The sequence below is a fragment of the Oncorhynchus gorbuscha genome, linkage group LG18, assembly GCF_021184085.1.
Source record: "Oncorhynchus gorbuscha isolate QuinsamMale2020 ecotype Even-year linkage group LG18, OgorEven_v1.0, whole genome shotgun sequence".
NCBI lineage: Eukaryota > Metazoa > Chordata > Actinopteri > Salmoniformes > Salmonidae > Oncorhynchus > Oncorhynchus gorbuscha.
This window is the reverse complement of record NC_060190.1, coordinates 70,603,812-70,620,647: the sequence shown is the minus strand read 5'-3', so window position 1 is coordinate 70,620,647 and position 16,836 is coordinate 70,603,812. Positions and strand designations below refer to the sequence as shown.

The 16,836-nt window shown below is 39.8% G+C and overlaps 1 protein-coding gene across 3 annotated transcripts; it reads right to left on the bottom strand.

Moving 5' to 3' along the window:
* Positions 1 to 562: 562 nt before the first annotated feature.
* LOC124003052 (zinc finger protein 397-like) lies at positions 563 to 15,602 on the bottom strand. Of its 3 annotated transcripts, XM_046311045.1 has the most exons (3): positions 15,359 to 15,602; positions 14,782 to 15,095; positions 563 to 1,537 (listed from the first exon to the last, which is right to left on the bottom strand). In XM_046311045.1, exons 1-3 carry the CDS (start codon positions 15,531 to 15,533, stop codon positions 908 to 910), a joined length of 1,119 nt encoding a protein of 372 aa, XP_046167001.1. In that variant the 5' UTR covers positions 15,534 to 15,602; the 3' UTR covers positions 563 to 907. The 3 variants fall into 3 exon arrangements, with proteins under 3 accessions (XP_046167001.1, XP_046167002.1, XP_046167003.1); XM_046311046.1 differs by lacking the exons at positions 14,782 to 15,095; positions 15,359 to 15,602 and adding an exon at positions 2,073 to 2,311 and having other exon boundaries at positions 563 to 1,821; XM_046311047.1 differs by lacking the exons at positions 14,782 to 15,095; positions 15,359 to 15,602 and adding an exon at positions 2,073 to 2,311 and having other exon boundaries at positions 563 to 1,791.
* Between the last annotated feature and the right edge of the window lie 1,234 nt (positions 15,603 to 16,836).

The following is a 16,836-nucleotide window of genomic DNA, read 5'->3' as shown; positions in this document are numbered from 1 at the left end:
AGCATTATGTTTGGGGTAAATCCAACATAACACATTGCGGAGTACCACGCTTCATATTTTCTGGCTGCATCATGTTATCGGTATGCTTGTCATCAGCAAAGGAAATTTTGGGGATAAAAAGAAACAGAAAACAGCTATAAGCACAGGCCAAATCCTTTTCAACAGACACTGGGAGACAAATTCACCTTTCAGCAGGACAATAACCTATAACACAAGGCCAGATCTACACTGGAGTTGCTTACAAATACCAAATTGAATGTTCCTGAGTGGCCTAGTTACAGTTCTGACTTGAACCGGCTTGAAAATCTATGGCAAGACTTGGAAATGGCTGTGATAAACAATCAATTTGACAGAGCTTGACTATTTTTTAAAATGATAAAATGGACAAATACTGTACAATCCAGGTGTGCAAACTCTGAGAGATTTACCCAGAAAAACTCACAGCTGTAATCACCACCAAAGGTGCTTCTGTAAAGTATTGACTCAGGGGTGTGAACACTTGTGTAAAAGAGATATTTCTGTATTTCATTTTCAATACATTTCAAAAATATATTTTCACTTTGTCATTATGGGGTATTGTGTGTACATGGGTGAGATTATTATTCTTTTTTAAATCCATTTTGAATTCAGGCTGTAACAACAAAATGTAGAATTAGTCAAGGGGTATGAACACTTTGAGGCACTGTTACTGTAGAATTAGTAGCACTGAAAATAAGAAATTTCTTTATTTCTTTCTCTTCCCAAATGCTGGGCACTTTGAGAACAGAAGGCTCTGTCTATCTAGCCTCGTAATTACCAGACTGATTCTGTGGTAGCGAACCATTCACGTAAGCTTGTGAGATCAGGCGGTTTCCGAGGTTACTGTTTATCCACTCATGGGCTCTTTCCACTCCAAGTTATTATTATTCTACCGCTCTTGGATGTGAGTTCTGAGGTGTCTCTTGATCTGGCTGGACTGACTGAATCCTTTCCCACAGACAGGACAGGAGTAGGGTTTCTCCCCTGTGTGTACCCTCAGGTGGGCCTTCAGGTGGGCTGACTGGTTGAAGCGTTTACCACACACGTAGCAGCGGTAAGGTCTCTCTCCTGTGTGAATCCGCTGGTGTTCCCTAAACTTCCCTGAGTAGCTGAAGCTCTTACCACACACACCACAGTGAAAGGGCTTCTCCTTAGTGTGAGAACGCTGGTGGACCTTGAGGTAACTGGTAGAGGTGAATGACTTCCAACAGACTGTGCAGAGGATTTGCCTGTGACTAGTGTCACCACTGTGTGGTGCTGTGTGGGATGGCATGTGTGCCTCCAGTTGGGATAGCTCACAGAACACAGCTCCACACTGAGTACATGAGTGTGTGTCTGTATCCTCCTCTGGTCTCCTTTCTAGATCTCTCAGAACAATAGGAACACTTTCTGTGTTCTCAGTGTTCTGACTTTGTGTTCTAGAAGAGACTGGACTTACTTCAGAGATGGGCTGAGACTGAGGGGAGTCACTGGTTGGTTCTGATAGTGATACTCCATAGCCATCAGGTTCTGTTTTGATCTGTCCAGTTGTGTTGGTCAGTAGAGACTCCCTGACTCTGTTCTCCACTCTGTCCTCATCATTTTTCACACAGGGAAGAGTAGATATGGAGTCTTCTTTGGTATCAGACTCCGGTACTTGAAGCTGCTCTTCCTCCTGACTGGTCCCGAGTTCACCCTGTTCCTCTTTAATCTGTGTGGTCTCAAGGTCCTCCTGGCCCAGACTGAGCCTCCACTCCTGCTCACAGTGCTGTTGTTCAGGGGGAGTTTGCGGCTCTGAAACCCAAGAGAGAATGGGCTGAGGGGCTGGTGGAAAGAAGACAAGTTAAAATTGAGATCAATGAAAGTAATGACAGTTGTTGACTCTTGATTGACAAGACCACCACTGCGTTAGCTAAGTGTAGTTTGTTCTGGGAATGGCATAGGCAGCTATGTGTCTATATCTGCCCTACAGAGTCAAATTCTGTAGAATACAATGTAACACGTTTCTAACTATGTAGCTAACTCGTGCATATGAGAAGAAAATACAGTCGTTTAGCTAGCTTGCTACTACATACCCGGCGGTAGGACCGGTGTGATCAAGTGTCGTTTAAGATATTGGTTCTCTCGCTTTGTCCGGGATATTTCTTCCTGGTACTCGGATATTGTGTCTGCGACAACTCTTAGTATTTCCTCAGCAGCTTGCATGAGACGCTCAGTCAAATACACATTCAGATATTGTAATTTAGTCATCGTTGGACGATTTAAGCTGGAAAAGATCTTCCCAAAATCCACGTAAATTTGTTGTCAAACATGAACGCTGTACTGCACGGAAGTGACGTCAGCGCGCTAGGCACATGTGCGCGGGTTCACCATAGAAATGTCCTGAACATAGAATGGATCTTTAATCTATATCGATTTCTAGATCTTCAAACAAACGAAAAATATTTTATGCAGCACACTACATCACCTTAATTTGCAATGCCATTGATATACAATAATCTAATATTAGTCTTATATATGCCAGTACATTATACAGCAGATAATAGATCAAACAGTTACTGTAAATCAAGGCATCCATTTGTATTTTATACCAGAAGTCAAGTCTTTGTAGAGTATAACATCCACATAAGTGTTAGGGTGAAAAAAAAAGTTGTATTTATTTTTTATTACATGTGCACTTTAGTGGACAGTGCGACCAGGGAGGACATATTGATTTGGAGGCCCAGGCAGAGGCCAGTCTGCAGACATTTGGATCATCTACATTTAAAAAAGTCTATTAAATCCATGTAATAAAGCCTACACCTTCACAATAAATCCATTATTATTTTAGACAGGTTTTAAGAAACACTATGGTGAAGATAATGTAGTCTATTTCAGAAGAACTGAATAGCATTATCTGAGTTCTCCTTATGTTTCAGTGGTGGGTAATTCCAGTCCGATCTTCAGTTTAAAATGCAATTTGATTAATCAGCTGTGCTTGCTAGGGATGGAGAAAAAGAACCCAAGGACCTGATCTGGCTATGCCATATGGCTGTGGGCTACACTAGTTCATTTAGCAGACAAGATTTGCTAAGTATTCCGTGGCATTATTTTATAGTATGAAGAATACAATTGAACAAAGCTGAACAAAATAGAAAGGATATTTTCTCCAAACAATTTGAGGTGCGCACATGCAGCAATTCTGTGTTGAGCAGTTAACAAAGAAATGGGTACTCCTATACTTAAATTAGAGTTATTAATGTAACTTTAGTTGTTCTAGAAACATTGGTCTATATGTTTAGATTTTTAATACACTGTAAGGCTAATGATGATTAGAAAACAGTCGCTTGAAAGGCATGTTTTTTTTTTGCGAAGGCTGTACACACCTCTCATTCACAATTAGAGAAGCACTTGATAATGCTTGAATTCCCGGTGGCATCCCCTTTGTGTGGCCATAATGCACCTTAAAAAATCCATGCCTTTTGCAACCCTTCTCCCTGAGTGCTGCCTGCTGTGAAACACTTCTCACTCACATGGCCGTCCATCACGTGATCTGGTCTTTATCACAGGCTACAAGTGAGGACAGACACAACGTTTTATCCAATTCCTCTTGTAATAGAGGCCATCACTCTGTTTTCTCGTGTAATTTCACAGCCTATAGAAGTGTTGCGCAACATGAGCTCATGGGCTCTCATGAAGTGCTTGATTAGATTTTAGGATACATTTGCATTGATGACAGAGTCATTAGAGGGACAATAGAGTCCTGAGTACCAGGCAGTTAGCAAGTTTAGTAGACTACTAATGACCGTCAGAGCTTGAAGATGCCTAAACGGTCACGAGGAATTTGACTTCATGACTCGGGACCGCAGGTGTGGCAGTTATTCGGTCACTGCAACAGCCCTTGGTGGATTCCAAGCAAGTTGTAGAAACATCTGAAGGATGATCAATGAAAACAGGATGCACCTGAACTCAATTTCATATCTCATAGCAAAGGGTCTGAATGCTTATGTAAATAAGGTATTTCTGTTTTTTATTTTTAATACAGTTTACAAGCACTAAATTGACTGTGCCTTTTAAACAGCTTGGAAAATCCAGAAAATTATGTCATGGCTTCAGAAGCTTCTAGTGGGCTAATTGGATGTATTTCAAGGCCTACCTTCATCCTCAGTGCCTCTTTGCTTGATATCATGGGAAAATCTAAAGAAATCAGCCAAGACCTCAGAAAAACAATTGTAGACCACCACAAGTATGGCTGATTCTTGGGAGCCATTTCCAAATGCCTGAAGGTACCACGTTCATCTGTACAAACAATAGTACGCAAGTATAAACACCATGGGACCACACAGTCGTCATACCACTCAGGAAGGATCCTGTCTCCTAGAGATGAATACTTTGGTGCCAAAAGTGCAAATCAATCCCAGAACAACAGCAAAGTACCTTGTGAAGATTCTGGACGAAACCGGTACAAAAGTATCTATATCCACAGTAAAACGAGTCCTATATCGATATAACCTGAAAGGCCGCTCAGCAATTTTTCTGCAGGTACTGGGTTACCTTCAGACGAGTCTTGTGAAACTTGTGAGAGTCATAGAGCTAAACCGAGAACAACCCTGTGTTCACGAGGGTCTCATCGTTCCATATAGGTGTCGTATTAGTGTGTAGCGGCGTTCGGACGCAACAGATGTTTTCGTGAGAAGACCAGTTTTCGGGATGTCTCCTGATCTGAGAAACACTGCTGTAGCTCTGCCACCTTCCACAGGTTGTCACTAGTACCACAGCCACAAAGTCAACATTGGCTATATCGAAAAAATGCATCTGCAGCAGAAGGGTTCGTCACTAGTTGCCACAAAGTCATAAGTACGGCTAAACCCTGCATAGTTCTACAATTTATCTTCTTAAAGTTAGATTTTAAAGCTAAACCTGACTTTAACCACACTGCTGACCTTATGCCTAACCCAAACCTTAGCAATTGTTTTGTTTTCATGAAAAAAACACATCTCTAACTTAAACAGACAGATTTTGATGGGGTTTATTTTCTATATTTGTTTTATGCCTCAAGCGTGACACGGGGGGCCTCATGCACAAAATTCATATTATTTAAAAACAATTGCCCATCTCTCATGAGGCCCCTTTGATGTGAGGCCTGAGGCAATTGCCTCTTCTGTCGAATGATAAGTCCACCAGTGTTTAGGACTCAGTTGATAGTAAATATGTTACATTTAATATGACAGTAAATGAGTACAGTAGGTGAAAAACATAGATAGCACATCCTTTATAAACAAGCTCTTATTAAGGTCTTACTAAATGTGGGGAAAAAATATTACACTGCTCTGAAAACTCAAACTCCTCCTGAGATATTTACTTACTAGAAACTATTTGAATATCAAACTCACAAAAAAATATAATTACACACATTTACCTTTCTTCCATAAAAGGTGCCAATTTTGATGGCAGCCAGTTTGGAGAAAAAAAACAGGAAGAGAAAGTTTGGTCACACACTCATTGAAAAGCCCCAGTCTGTCAAAAATTGCTAGCTCAAGTCAAAATTGGCAGTCTCTTTGGCCATGACAAGGAGTGAGTGTTTAGCTAACATAACAGACTGGAATACAGGTACAATTTTAACATTCTGCCATGAAAAAGAATAAATGAGAGACTATAGTAAGTGCCAACCCATAACAGGGTTGATGAATTTTTCTTAAATCAGGCATCACTTGTGATCCCCTTGTGAGACAGTGGGAATGGAAGGAAGTGGCAATTGAATGCAAGCTTCACAACAACAACAAAAAGACATTGCTAAAACATTTCTAGTCTGTCTATCTGTGGCTAACAGGGTTGACGTGTTGGCCTTGACACGCTCAGTTTTACACCACAAAATGGCAGAATTTGTCATTTTAAAAAAAGTAGTAGAACCAGCTCTCCTGCTTTTACTCTATGGTTGAACTATTAGATGTTCAATGTTTATTTTGATAACAAATATTTAAAAATAAATAGTTTTTCGCCATATTAAAATGAGAGTTCAGTTCAGACAGAAATATATCACTAATTTCATGAAATAAATCATCTTCAGACGTGACTTTGTCGAAGCAACAAAATAACTAGGACTTTACAATGAAGGTGAAAATGTGGGGATTAAAGTGGGTTAAAATCTTCCTACAAGTGTTGACAGAGGGACATGTCAAAATGCTAAATTTAGGCATTTTAGCCTTTATTTCTATAAAACAATATGAGGTCTATATTAAAGGCCACTGCCGCTGCCTCCCTTTCCTACCAAAGGCACATGAATTGAGGAGCAAACTGAAGGAGAGAGGAGATTCAGCAACACTTGGAGGACAATGGAATTCAATCAAAAAAAGCATTTAATATAATAGGCTTTTAAAATTCAATATTGGAGCACAGTTTACACTTAAAATATCAAAGGGAAAAGCAACCATTTTGATTGAGCAACCCAGGTGTTAGCATAGATGACTTGGAAGTCTGTTTAAGCTGTTAATGCTCTGGTTCTCCTTTCAGCAATGAATATGCTTTAAAAAAATTGAATTCCATTGTCCTCCAAGTGTTGCTGAATCTCCTCTCTCCTTCAGTTTGCTCCTCAATTCATGTGCCTTTGGTAGGAAAGGGAGGCAGCGGCAGTGATCCCTTCCCTTTGCACGGCTTCTGCTCTCTTGCCAACTCCTCATGGAATTGCCATGTTAAGCTTGACAATGATAGCAATGGGCTTGGCAAGAGCACAAACAGATTTGGGACTATAACATCTCGCTCTCCTGGGGCCGGAGGGTTGATCGATGCAGAGAAAAAGGGTTAGACAGGAACAGTGGGGTATGTCTGAGATATGAGGTGATGACATCAGACTAGTGTGAAATGTGTGGGTTTCCTATCTGAGAGACGGGGGGGATACAGGGAGCGACAAGAGAGAGACAAAGGCAGAAAAATAGAACAAATAAAGAGAGAAAGGAAGAGAGTTTTACCACCTCTGGAGAGTTTATATCTCCTTTACCACCTCTGGAGAGTTCATATCTCCTTTACCACCTCTGGAGAGTTCATATCTCCTTTACCACCTCTGGAGAGTTCATATCTCCTTTACCACCTCTGGAGAGTTTATATCTCCTTTACCACCTCTGGAGAGTTTATATCTCCTTTACCACCTCTGGAGAGTTCATATCTCCTTTACCACCTCTGGAGAGTTCATATCTCCTTTACCACCTCTGGAGAGTTCATATCTCCTTTACCACCTCTGGAGAGTTCATATCTCCTTTACCACCTCTGGAGAGTTCATATCTCCTTTACCACCTCTGGAGAGTTCATATCTCCTTTACCACCTCTGGAGAGTTTATATCTCCTTTACCACCTCTGGATTTATATCTCCTTTACCACCTCTGGAGAGTTCATATCTCCTTTCTGGACCACCACCTCTGGAGAGTTCATATCTCCTTTACCACCTCTGGAGAGTTCATATCTCCTTTACCACCTCTGGAGAGTTTATATCTCCTTTACCACCTCTGGAGAGTTCTCCTTTACCACCTCTGGAGAGTTTATCCCTTTACCACCTCTGGAGAGTTCATATCTCCTTTACCACCTCTGGAGAGTTCATATCTCCTTTACCACCTCTGGAGAGTTCATATCTCCTTTACCACCTCTGGAGAGTTCATATCTCCTTTACCACCTCTGGAGAGTTTCTCCTTTACCACCTCTGGAGAGTTTATATCTCCTTTACCACCTCTGGAGAGTTCATATCTCCTTTACCACCTCTGGAGAGTTCATATCTCCTTTACCACCTCTGGAGAGTTCATATCTCCTTTACCACCTCTGGAGAGTTCATATCTCCTTTACCACCTCTGGAGAGTTCATATCTCCTTTACCACCTCTGGAGAGTTCATATCTCCTTTACCACCTCTGGAGAGTTCATATCTCCTTTACCACCTCTGGAGAGTTCATATCTCCTTTACCACCTCTGGAGAGTTCATATCTCCTTTACCACCTCTGGAGAGTTTATATCTCCTTTACCACCTCTGGAGAGTTTATATCTCCTTTACCACCTCTGGAGAGTTCATATCTCCTTTACCACCAGAGAACCTGGATAATGAGGGTGAATGAGTCAATGTTTTCACCTACCACAGACAGGGTTTACCACAGAATACTGTGGCCACATAACACTTGACAGTAAAACCTAGCACTGCCTCAGCGTCTTCATCCAACCAGGATGGGGGTCAATTCCAATCCAATTCATTAATTAAATCAAATTTCAATTCCTTTGAAAAGCATTGTAGAGTATTGGAATGTCTGTGTATTTCCTGAATTGGACCCAACATTGCTAAAAGACAAACAGAATATACTTCCCCACATCATAACAGGAGCCCAATGTCCTGTTTCCCGTTTGGTATTCTGTTTGCTTCTTGTTGTTCTGAAAAACCAATCAATCTACAAAGGGGTTAAAAACAGTGATGGAATACGTTACAGCCAGCAATATAGTAGCCACAACACTTCTCAGTAAAACCTTTCACTGGCTGTTACTTTCTATCCAAGTAAAAAATACTAACAAAAGACAGAACAGAATATTTACTACATTATAACAGGTTTGCATGGTCTTTTGTCCAATATACAGATGCTGTCAAATACTGTATATTGGCACCCTTGCATGATTCACTGTTTCTTCTCAAATACATTTAATGTAAAATACATTTGGGGTTTACATGTACACAGGATCAAGAAAAAAATTGTCCTGGACAATTATCATTGTTTACTGTGTAATGTATCTCCCCTGTGGTAAATGGCCGGTGCCTACAAAGTAAAAATAGGCAATCAACCAGTTTTGAAAAGAAAACACAAAACATTCCGCTCCATTGTAAAGTGCAAGGTTGCCAATATATTTGACTGCATCTCTACGTAGGAAAAGCAAAACCAGTATACCTTACATTGTCTGCAGCGCCATGGAGCTTGGCGCACTTCAGTGCAGTGGGCTATGGCCTATACTACTGCTGTGGAGACTGGGGGCAAAGGTCAGAAAGACCAGGACAGACAGACACACAATGAGTACTCACTAACCATTACCCTGCTCTCTGTTCTCTCTCTGATATCTATGTTCTCTCTGCTCTCTCAGTAAGAGTCACTGGTCAGCCAGAAATCGTTGGACTGTCGCATCACATTTTATTTCAACATACCTCTTTATTTAGGATGAAAGCATGACGTTGAAACAATGATGTTAATTCAAACATTCCATTTTACTATCAACTATCTAATCAAATCTAAACTTCAACAATTTCAACCACCCAATTGAATATAGGATGAAAAATATTGTTTGTTTCTATGTACAATTTTCCACTCAATTTCAACATTTACATAATTCTGATGATGTATGTTGAAATTAGATTGTAACAACCTGTTAGTCAGTTTAAGTCAATGTATTTAAACTGAAGTTTTACCATAATTTCAATGTTTACAATGCTGGTTGAAATGAGATGATAACAGTACTGGTTGAAATTAGATGAAAACAGTACTGGTTGAAATGAGATTAAAACAGTACTGGTTGAAATGAGATGAAAACTGTACTGGTTGAAATGAGATGAAAACAGTACTGGTTGTAATGAGATGAAAACAGTACTGGTTGAAATGAGATTAAAACTGTACTGGTCGAAATGAGATGAATACTGTGCTGGTTGAAATGAGATGAAAACAGTACTGGTTGAAATTAGATGATAACGGTACTGGTTGAAATTAGATGAAAACTGTACTAGTTGAAATGAGATGAATACTGTGCTGGTTGAAATGAGATGAAAACAGTACTGGTTGAAATGAGATGAAAACAGTACTGGTTGAAATGAGATGAAAACAGTACTGGTTGAAATGAGATGAATACTGTGCTGGTTGAAATGAGATGAAAACAGTACTGGTTGAAATGAGATGAAAACAGTACTGGTTGAAATGAGATGATAACAGTACTGGTTGAAATGAGATGAAAACTGTACTGGTTGAAATGAGATGAAAACAGTACTAGTTGAAATGAGATGAAAACTGTACTGGTTGAAATGAGATGAATACTGTGCTGGCTGAAATTAGATGAAAACAGTACTGGTTGAAATGAGATGAAAACTGTACTGGTTGAAATTAGATGATAACAGTACTGGTTGAAATGAGATGATAACTGTACTGGTTGAAATTAGATGATAACAGTACTGGTTGAAATTAGATGAAAACTGTACTGGTTGAAATGAGATTAAAACTGTACTGGTTGAAATGAGATTAAAACTGTACTGGTTGAAATGAGATTAAAACTGTACTGGTTGAAATGAGATGAAAACAGTACTGGTTGAAATGAGATGAATACTGTGCTGGTTGAAATGAGATGAAAACAGTACTGGTTGAAATGAGATGAAAACAGTACTGGTTGAAATGAGATGATAACAGTACTGGTTGAAATGAGATGAAAACAGTACTGGTTGAAATTAGATGATAACGGTAGTGTTGAAATGAGATGAAAACTGTACTAGTTGAAATGAGATGAATACTGTGCTGGTTGAAATGAGATGAAAACAGTACTGGTTGAAATGAGATGAAAACAGTACTGGTTGAAATGAGATGATAACAGTACTGGTTGAAATGAGATGAAAACTGTACTGGTTGAAATGAGATGAAAACAGTACTGGTTGAAATTAGATGATAACAGTACTGGTTGTAATGAGATGAAAACAGTACTGGTTGAAATGAGATGAAAACTGTACTGGTTGAAATGAGATGAATACTGTACTGGTTGAAATTAGATGATAGCAGTACTAGTTGAAATGAGATGAAAACTGTACTGGTTGAAATGAGATGAATACTGTGCTGGCTGAAATTAGATGAAAACAGTACTGGTTGAAATGAGATGAAAACAGTACCGGTTTAAATGAGATGATAGCAGTACTGGTTGAAATGAGATGATAACAGTACTGGTTGTAATGAGATGAAAACTGTACTGGTTGAAATGAGATGAAAACTGTACTGGTTGAAATGAGATGATAGCAGTACTGGTTGAAATGAGATGATAACAGTACTGGTTGAAATGAGATGAAAACTGTACTGGTTGAAATTAGATGATAACAGTACTGGTTGAAATGAGATGATAACTGTACTGGTTGAAATTAGATGATAACAGTACTGGTTGAAATGAGATGATAGCAGTACTAGTTGAAATGAGATGATAACAGTACTGGTTGAAATGAGATGAAAACTGTACTGGTTGAAATTAGATGAAAACTGTACTGGTTGAAATGAGATTAAAACTGTACTGGTTGAAATGAGATTAAAACTGTACTGGTTGAAATGAGATTAAAACTGTACTGGTTGAAATTAGATGAAAACAGTACTGGTTGAAATGAGATGATAACAGTACTGGTTGAAATGAGATGAAAACTGTACTGGTTGAAATGAGATGAATACTGTGCTGGTTGAAATGAGATGAAAACTGTACTGGTTGAAATGAGATGAAAACAGTACTGGTTGAAATGAGATGAAAACTGTACTGGTTGAAATGAGATGATAGCAGTACTGGTTGAAATGAGATGATAACAGTACTGGTTGAAATGAGATGAAAACTGTACTGGTTATAATGAGATGAAAACTGTACTGGTTGAAATGAGATGAAAACTGTACTGGTTGAAATGAGATGAAAACTGTACTGGTTGAAATGAGATGAAAACTGTACTGGTTGAAATGAGATGAAAACTGTACTGGTTGAAATGAGATGAAAACTGTACTGGTTATAATGAGATGAAAACTGTACTGGTTGAAATGAGATGAAAACTGTACTGGTTGAAATGAGATGAAAACTGTACTGGTTGAAATGAGATGAAAACTGTACTGGTTGAGGACTTTATTCAGATCCAATGTATTTCCCACATTGATTCCATGTCACAATATGTTGGCAAACAACATTGAAACAGAAATGCCCAGTGGGTTAGTCCTTCTCTGTTTACAACACTGTGATAAACAGTTCCTGAAAAGCTTTTCCCTTCTCTTCCCTGCAGGTATATGATGAGTATCTCCAGTGCAAGGCAGGCCCTAGAGGACAGGGGGTGGGGTCAAGGAGAGGAGTTTACAGCCCGTTGACAACGTCCCTCAATGCGCCGCGCCTCCTTCTGCTGCTCAGATCCAATATGTTTTACAGGGTCCGTGTGTGAGGCCCTTCATCCTACGCACAGTGCACACCAGACCAGACCTGGGTTCTGTGGTGAATTTTTGACGTGGTTAAAAAAAAAAAAAAAAAATCACATTGAATTTAGGTTAGATAACAACTCAGCCAAATGTAAATCAAATGTACATGTTGAGCTGAAATCTGTGCCCAGTGGGTTTTGTTGCTGAGAATTTACCTGCACCACACAATGCAGATGAGCTTTGTGATTTACATAAATTCACTGAAAACCCACAATAACATATTAACAGCATTGCACTTTTCATGTAGCTTACTTTTGGCCATATTTCAAATGTTTTATGTATGTAAGTCTGGGACTGAAACAGATGACTTACTCAGTCTTTTTCATTCTGGGTGGGACAAGAGACTGCAACAATGTGCTGCCATTTGAGTCTGTCTTGTGCCTTGTCCCACGAGAGACCCATATATGATTTAGTTATTGTCATAATGACAGACAGCTCAAAATCAAATCAACTAGGCTGAACTCAGGAGGAATGCCTGTGCTTTCCATTACAGTGGTGATGAGGCTATCAACTAACATAGCATAGCATGAATACTCCACCTCATTTGATGCTGCTGTCTGCACAGCGGCAGTTATCGTTCTGATTAGCTCTATCGAGGAGAGGGGGTGTAATGGCTCTGCTTTATGATGGCATAATGATAAATAATAACACTGGTTAATGGGGTGATGATTGTCATGGTGATTGCCCCCCTGCAATGTCAAAGTTGAGACCCCTTGAAGTAAACTTATTTCTTGCACAAAGAAACAAATCATTTACATTTACATTACATTTAAGTCATTTAGCAGACGCTCTTATCCAGAGCGACTTACAAATTGGTGCATTCACCTTATGACATCCAATGAGCTTAGGTAAGCACTGCCTTATTCAACTATGGCTCTATCATATATGTCTAATATAAGAGGGACCCTACTAAAACCATGGAATGTTTATGTATAAACTTCACAATACGTTGGTTTCTAGATTTTACACTATGCTGCTAGGCAGGACCTATAAGGAAAATAATATTTAACATTGTAACACTTTTGTGGAGAAATAATTCAAGTGTACCATCTAGTGTTCAAACATAGTATTACAACAACATTGGTGAGGACAAGTTGTCTAACAGACCCACTGATCACTCTAGCTTGTTGACCTGATATGACCACTTGTTTTATTCAGTAACAGACATTCAGAAATAAACATTCCAACACATACTTAATCAATATGACAGAGTTAGTTTATTTGCAAGAAGACCAATCAGCTCCAACTGGAATCATCAAGAGGAAATCAAGGGAGATAACACCAAAATTAACATTATATTACTCTAACACAGTTAGTGTCACCGAGCAATACAGGGGATGAGCTCAGTCTTTTCATAGCATGTTATTAAGAAGCTCTCTTAAATAAATTCAGATATACGGTGCCTCAGTTATGGGTCCAAAACACATCATTGTTTACTCCATGTGTAACTCTGTTGTCTGTTCACACTGCTATGCTTTATCTTGGCCAGGTCGCAGTTGTAAATGAGAACTTGTTCTCAACTAGCCTAACTGGTTAAATAAAGGTGAAATTAAAAATAAAAAAAATCACACATTCTATAATCCTCTAGTCTTATAATTAAATGTGAAATTTGTAGCACTGAAAATAAATGTCTTTATCTCTTTCTCTTCCCAATCGCTGGGCATTTTGAGAACAGAAGGCTCCATCTAACCTCGTAATTACCATTTTGAATTCAGGCTGTAACAACAAAATGTGGAATTAGTCATGGGGTGTGAATACTTTAAGGTACTGTTACTGTAGAATTGGTAGCACTGAAAATAAGAAATGTATTTCTTTCTTTCTCTTCCCAAATGCTGGGCACTTTGAGAACAGAAGGCTCTGTCTATCTAGCCTCGTAATTACCAGACTGATTCTGTGGTAGCAAACCATTCACGTAAGCTTGTGAGATCAGGCGGCTTCCGAGGTTACTGTTTATCCACTCATGGGCTCTTTCCACTCCAAGTTATCATTATTCTACCTCCCTTGGATGTGAGTTCTGAGGTGTCCCTTGATCTGTCCAGACTGACTGAATCCTTTCCCACAGACAGGACAGGAGTAGGGTTTCTCCCCTGTGTGTACCCTCAGGTGGGCCTTCAGGTGGGCTGACTGGTTGAAGCGTTTACCACACACATGGCAGCGGTAAGGTCTCTCTCCTGTGTGAATCCGCTGGTGTTCCCTAAACTTCCCTGAGTAGCTGAAGCTCTTACCACACACACCACAGTGAAAGGGCTTCTCCTTAGTGTGAGAACGCTGGTGGACCTTGAGGTAACTGGTAGAGGTGAATGACTTCCAACAGACTGTGCAGAGGATTTGCCTGTGACTAGTGTCACCACTGTGTGGTGCTGTGTGGGATGGCATGTGTGCCTCCAGTTGGGATAGCTCACAGAACACAGCTCCACACTGAGTACATGAGTGTGTGTCTGTATCCTCCTCTGGTCTCCTTTCTAGATCTCTCAGAACAATAGGAACACTTTCTGTGTTCTCAGTGTTCTGACTTTGTGTTCTAGAAGAGACTGGACTTACTTCAGAGATGGGCTGAGACTGAGGGGAGTCACTGGTTGGTTCTGATAGTGATACTCCATAGCCATCAGGTTCTGTTTTGATCTGTCCAGTTGTGTTGGTCAGTAGAGACTCCCTGACTCTGTTCTCCACAGTTTCGGTTCTGGAAAGATGTGAAGGCTGAGGTCGGTCCTCATCATTTTTCACACAGGGAAGAGTAGATATGGAGTCTTCTTTGGTATCAGACTCCGGTACTTGAAGCTGCTCTTCCTCCTGACTGGTCCCGAGTTCACCCTGTTCCTCTTTAATCTGTGTGGTCTCAAGGTCCTCCTGGCCCAGACTGGGGCTCCACTCCTCACAGTACTGCTGCTCAGGTGGACTTTGCTGCTCCGAGACACAAGACAGTATGGGCTGAGGGGCTGAGAGGAAAAGACGACAAAAGACATAATGTAATGACAGTAATAACAGCCTCCAATGAATCATGAGACAGACTTTCATCAAGTAAATGACAAGAGACCAAGCCTACACTTTGGCTCGTGAAACGGGATGCTGTCTTCCCTATAGAGTACATTGTCAAATACAATTCGGGTAGGTTCTTTAACACACTAGTTAGCTAGCTAAGCAAGATAAGGCCTAAATAAAATGGGAACTACACTAGCTACTTCGCTAGCTTGATACATACCCAGCGATAGAACCGGTGTGTTCAGTTGTCGTTTCAGGTATTTGTTCTCTCTCTTTGTCCGGGATATTTCTTCCTGGTACTCGGATATTGTGTCTGCTACAACTCTTAGTATTTCCCCAGCAGCTTGCATGAGACGCTCAGTCAGATACACATTCAGATATTGTAATTTAGTCATCGTTGGACGATTTTAGGGGCAAAAGATCTTCCCGAAATCCACGTAGAGCTTGTTGTCAAACATGCACGTTGCACTCTACGGAAATGACGTCAGCGCGCCAGACACTTATCGGCGCGTCTACCATAGAAATGGAAGAACGTCTACTTGATCTTTTATCTTTATCGATTTCTATGAGCAGAATATGTACCATATCTTCAAAGAAAGCGAGTATATCTTCTCAGTAAACATGAATAAATATGCAGCAAACTACATAACTTTCAATTGTAATCTCTTTGATATACAATCATGTTCTCGTCTACTTTATTATCCATTATACTACCTGCACACATTTTTCCCTTTCACCAAATATATTTAAACCACATACCACACGGTGGCTAACTCAAGGCATGCATTTTATTTAGAACCAGGAGTCAAGGCTTTGTACATTATAAAATACTACTTCCAATAATTAATTCCAAAAATTAATTTTCATAATTTAAAAACCGCTTAAATTAATCCTAAATTCAATATCAAATTCAAAAAGGCAAATAATGATGATATACAGTGCATGTATAATAAATGTGAAACATTAAAGCGGAAGGTGGCTGAGGGTACATCAGGTAGGCCTAAAGTACAGTAGGCGTTAGCCTGGATGCAATGCCAGTCTTGTGTCTGCTCTCTTGCAATCTTTTTATGCAATTTTCATGTTTGGCTTGACAATGATAGCGATGGGCTTGTCAAGAACACAAACTGATCTGGGACCAAGCAGTACCCGTTTCAGTCAGTTTGGTACAGTATTCATTTTGGCACTATTTTTTAGATTTAGACTAATCTTAGTCAGTTTGACTAAATTATAATTAAGTCTCACTCACATTTTTGTTATTTGAATAATGATTTAGTTTAGTTTTTCTTGTCAACTAAATGCCCTTTAGTCACATCACATTTGTATTGCCTCATTAACACATAGTAAACATAAATCAGACTCCCATGTGCATAAACATACATAGCCTTGTCCTACAAACATTGTTCTGCATAACATCCTATTGTCTTCCCAGCAGCAGAAATATGATAAACATATCTAAGTATTAACGGGCCATGTAAATTCCTAATTCAGCCTACATAGATATTATACATTACATAAAAAACAAACAGACACACAAGCGCAGGGGGGATGGTGGGAGGAGAGAAAGGGAGGGGGCGAGGTACTATCACGTATTGACACAGTAGTGTGGGTTGCACCTCCGTCACATCATTGTTCTCACCATTTCCCAGATGCCACACTGATGTCAGGAAGTAGAAGGGGGGGGTTGCGGTTGCCATTTCA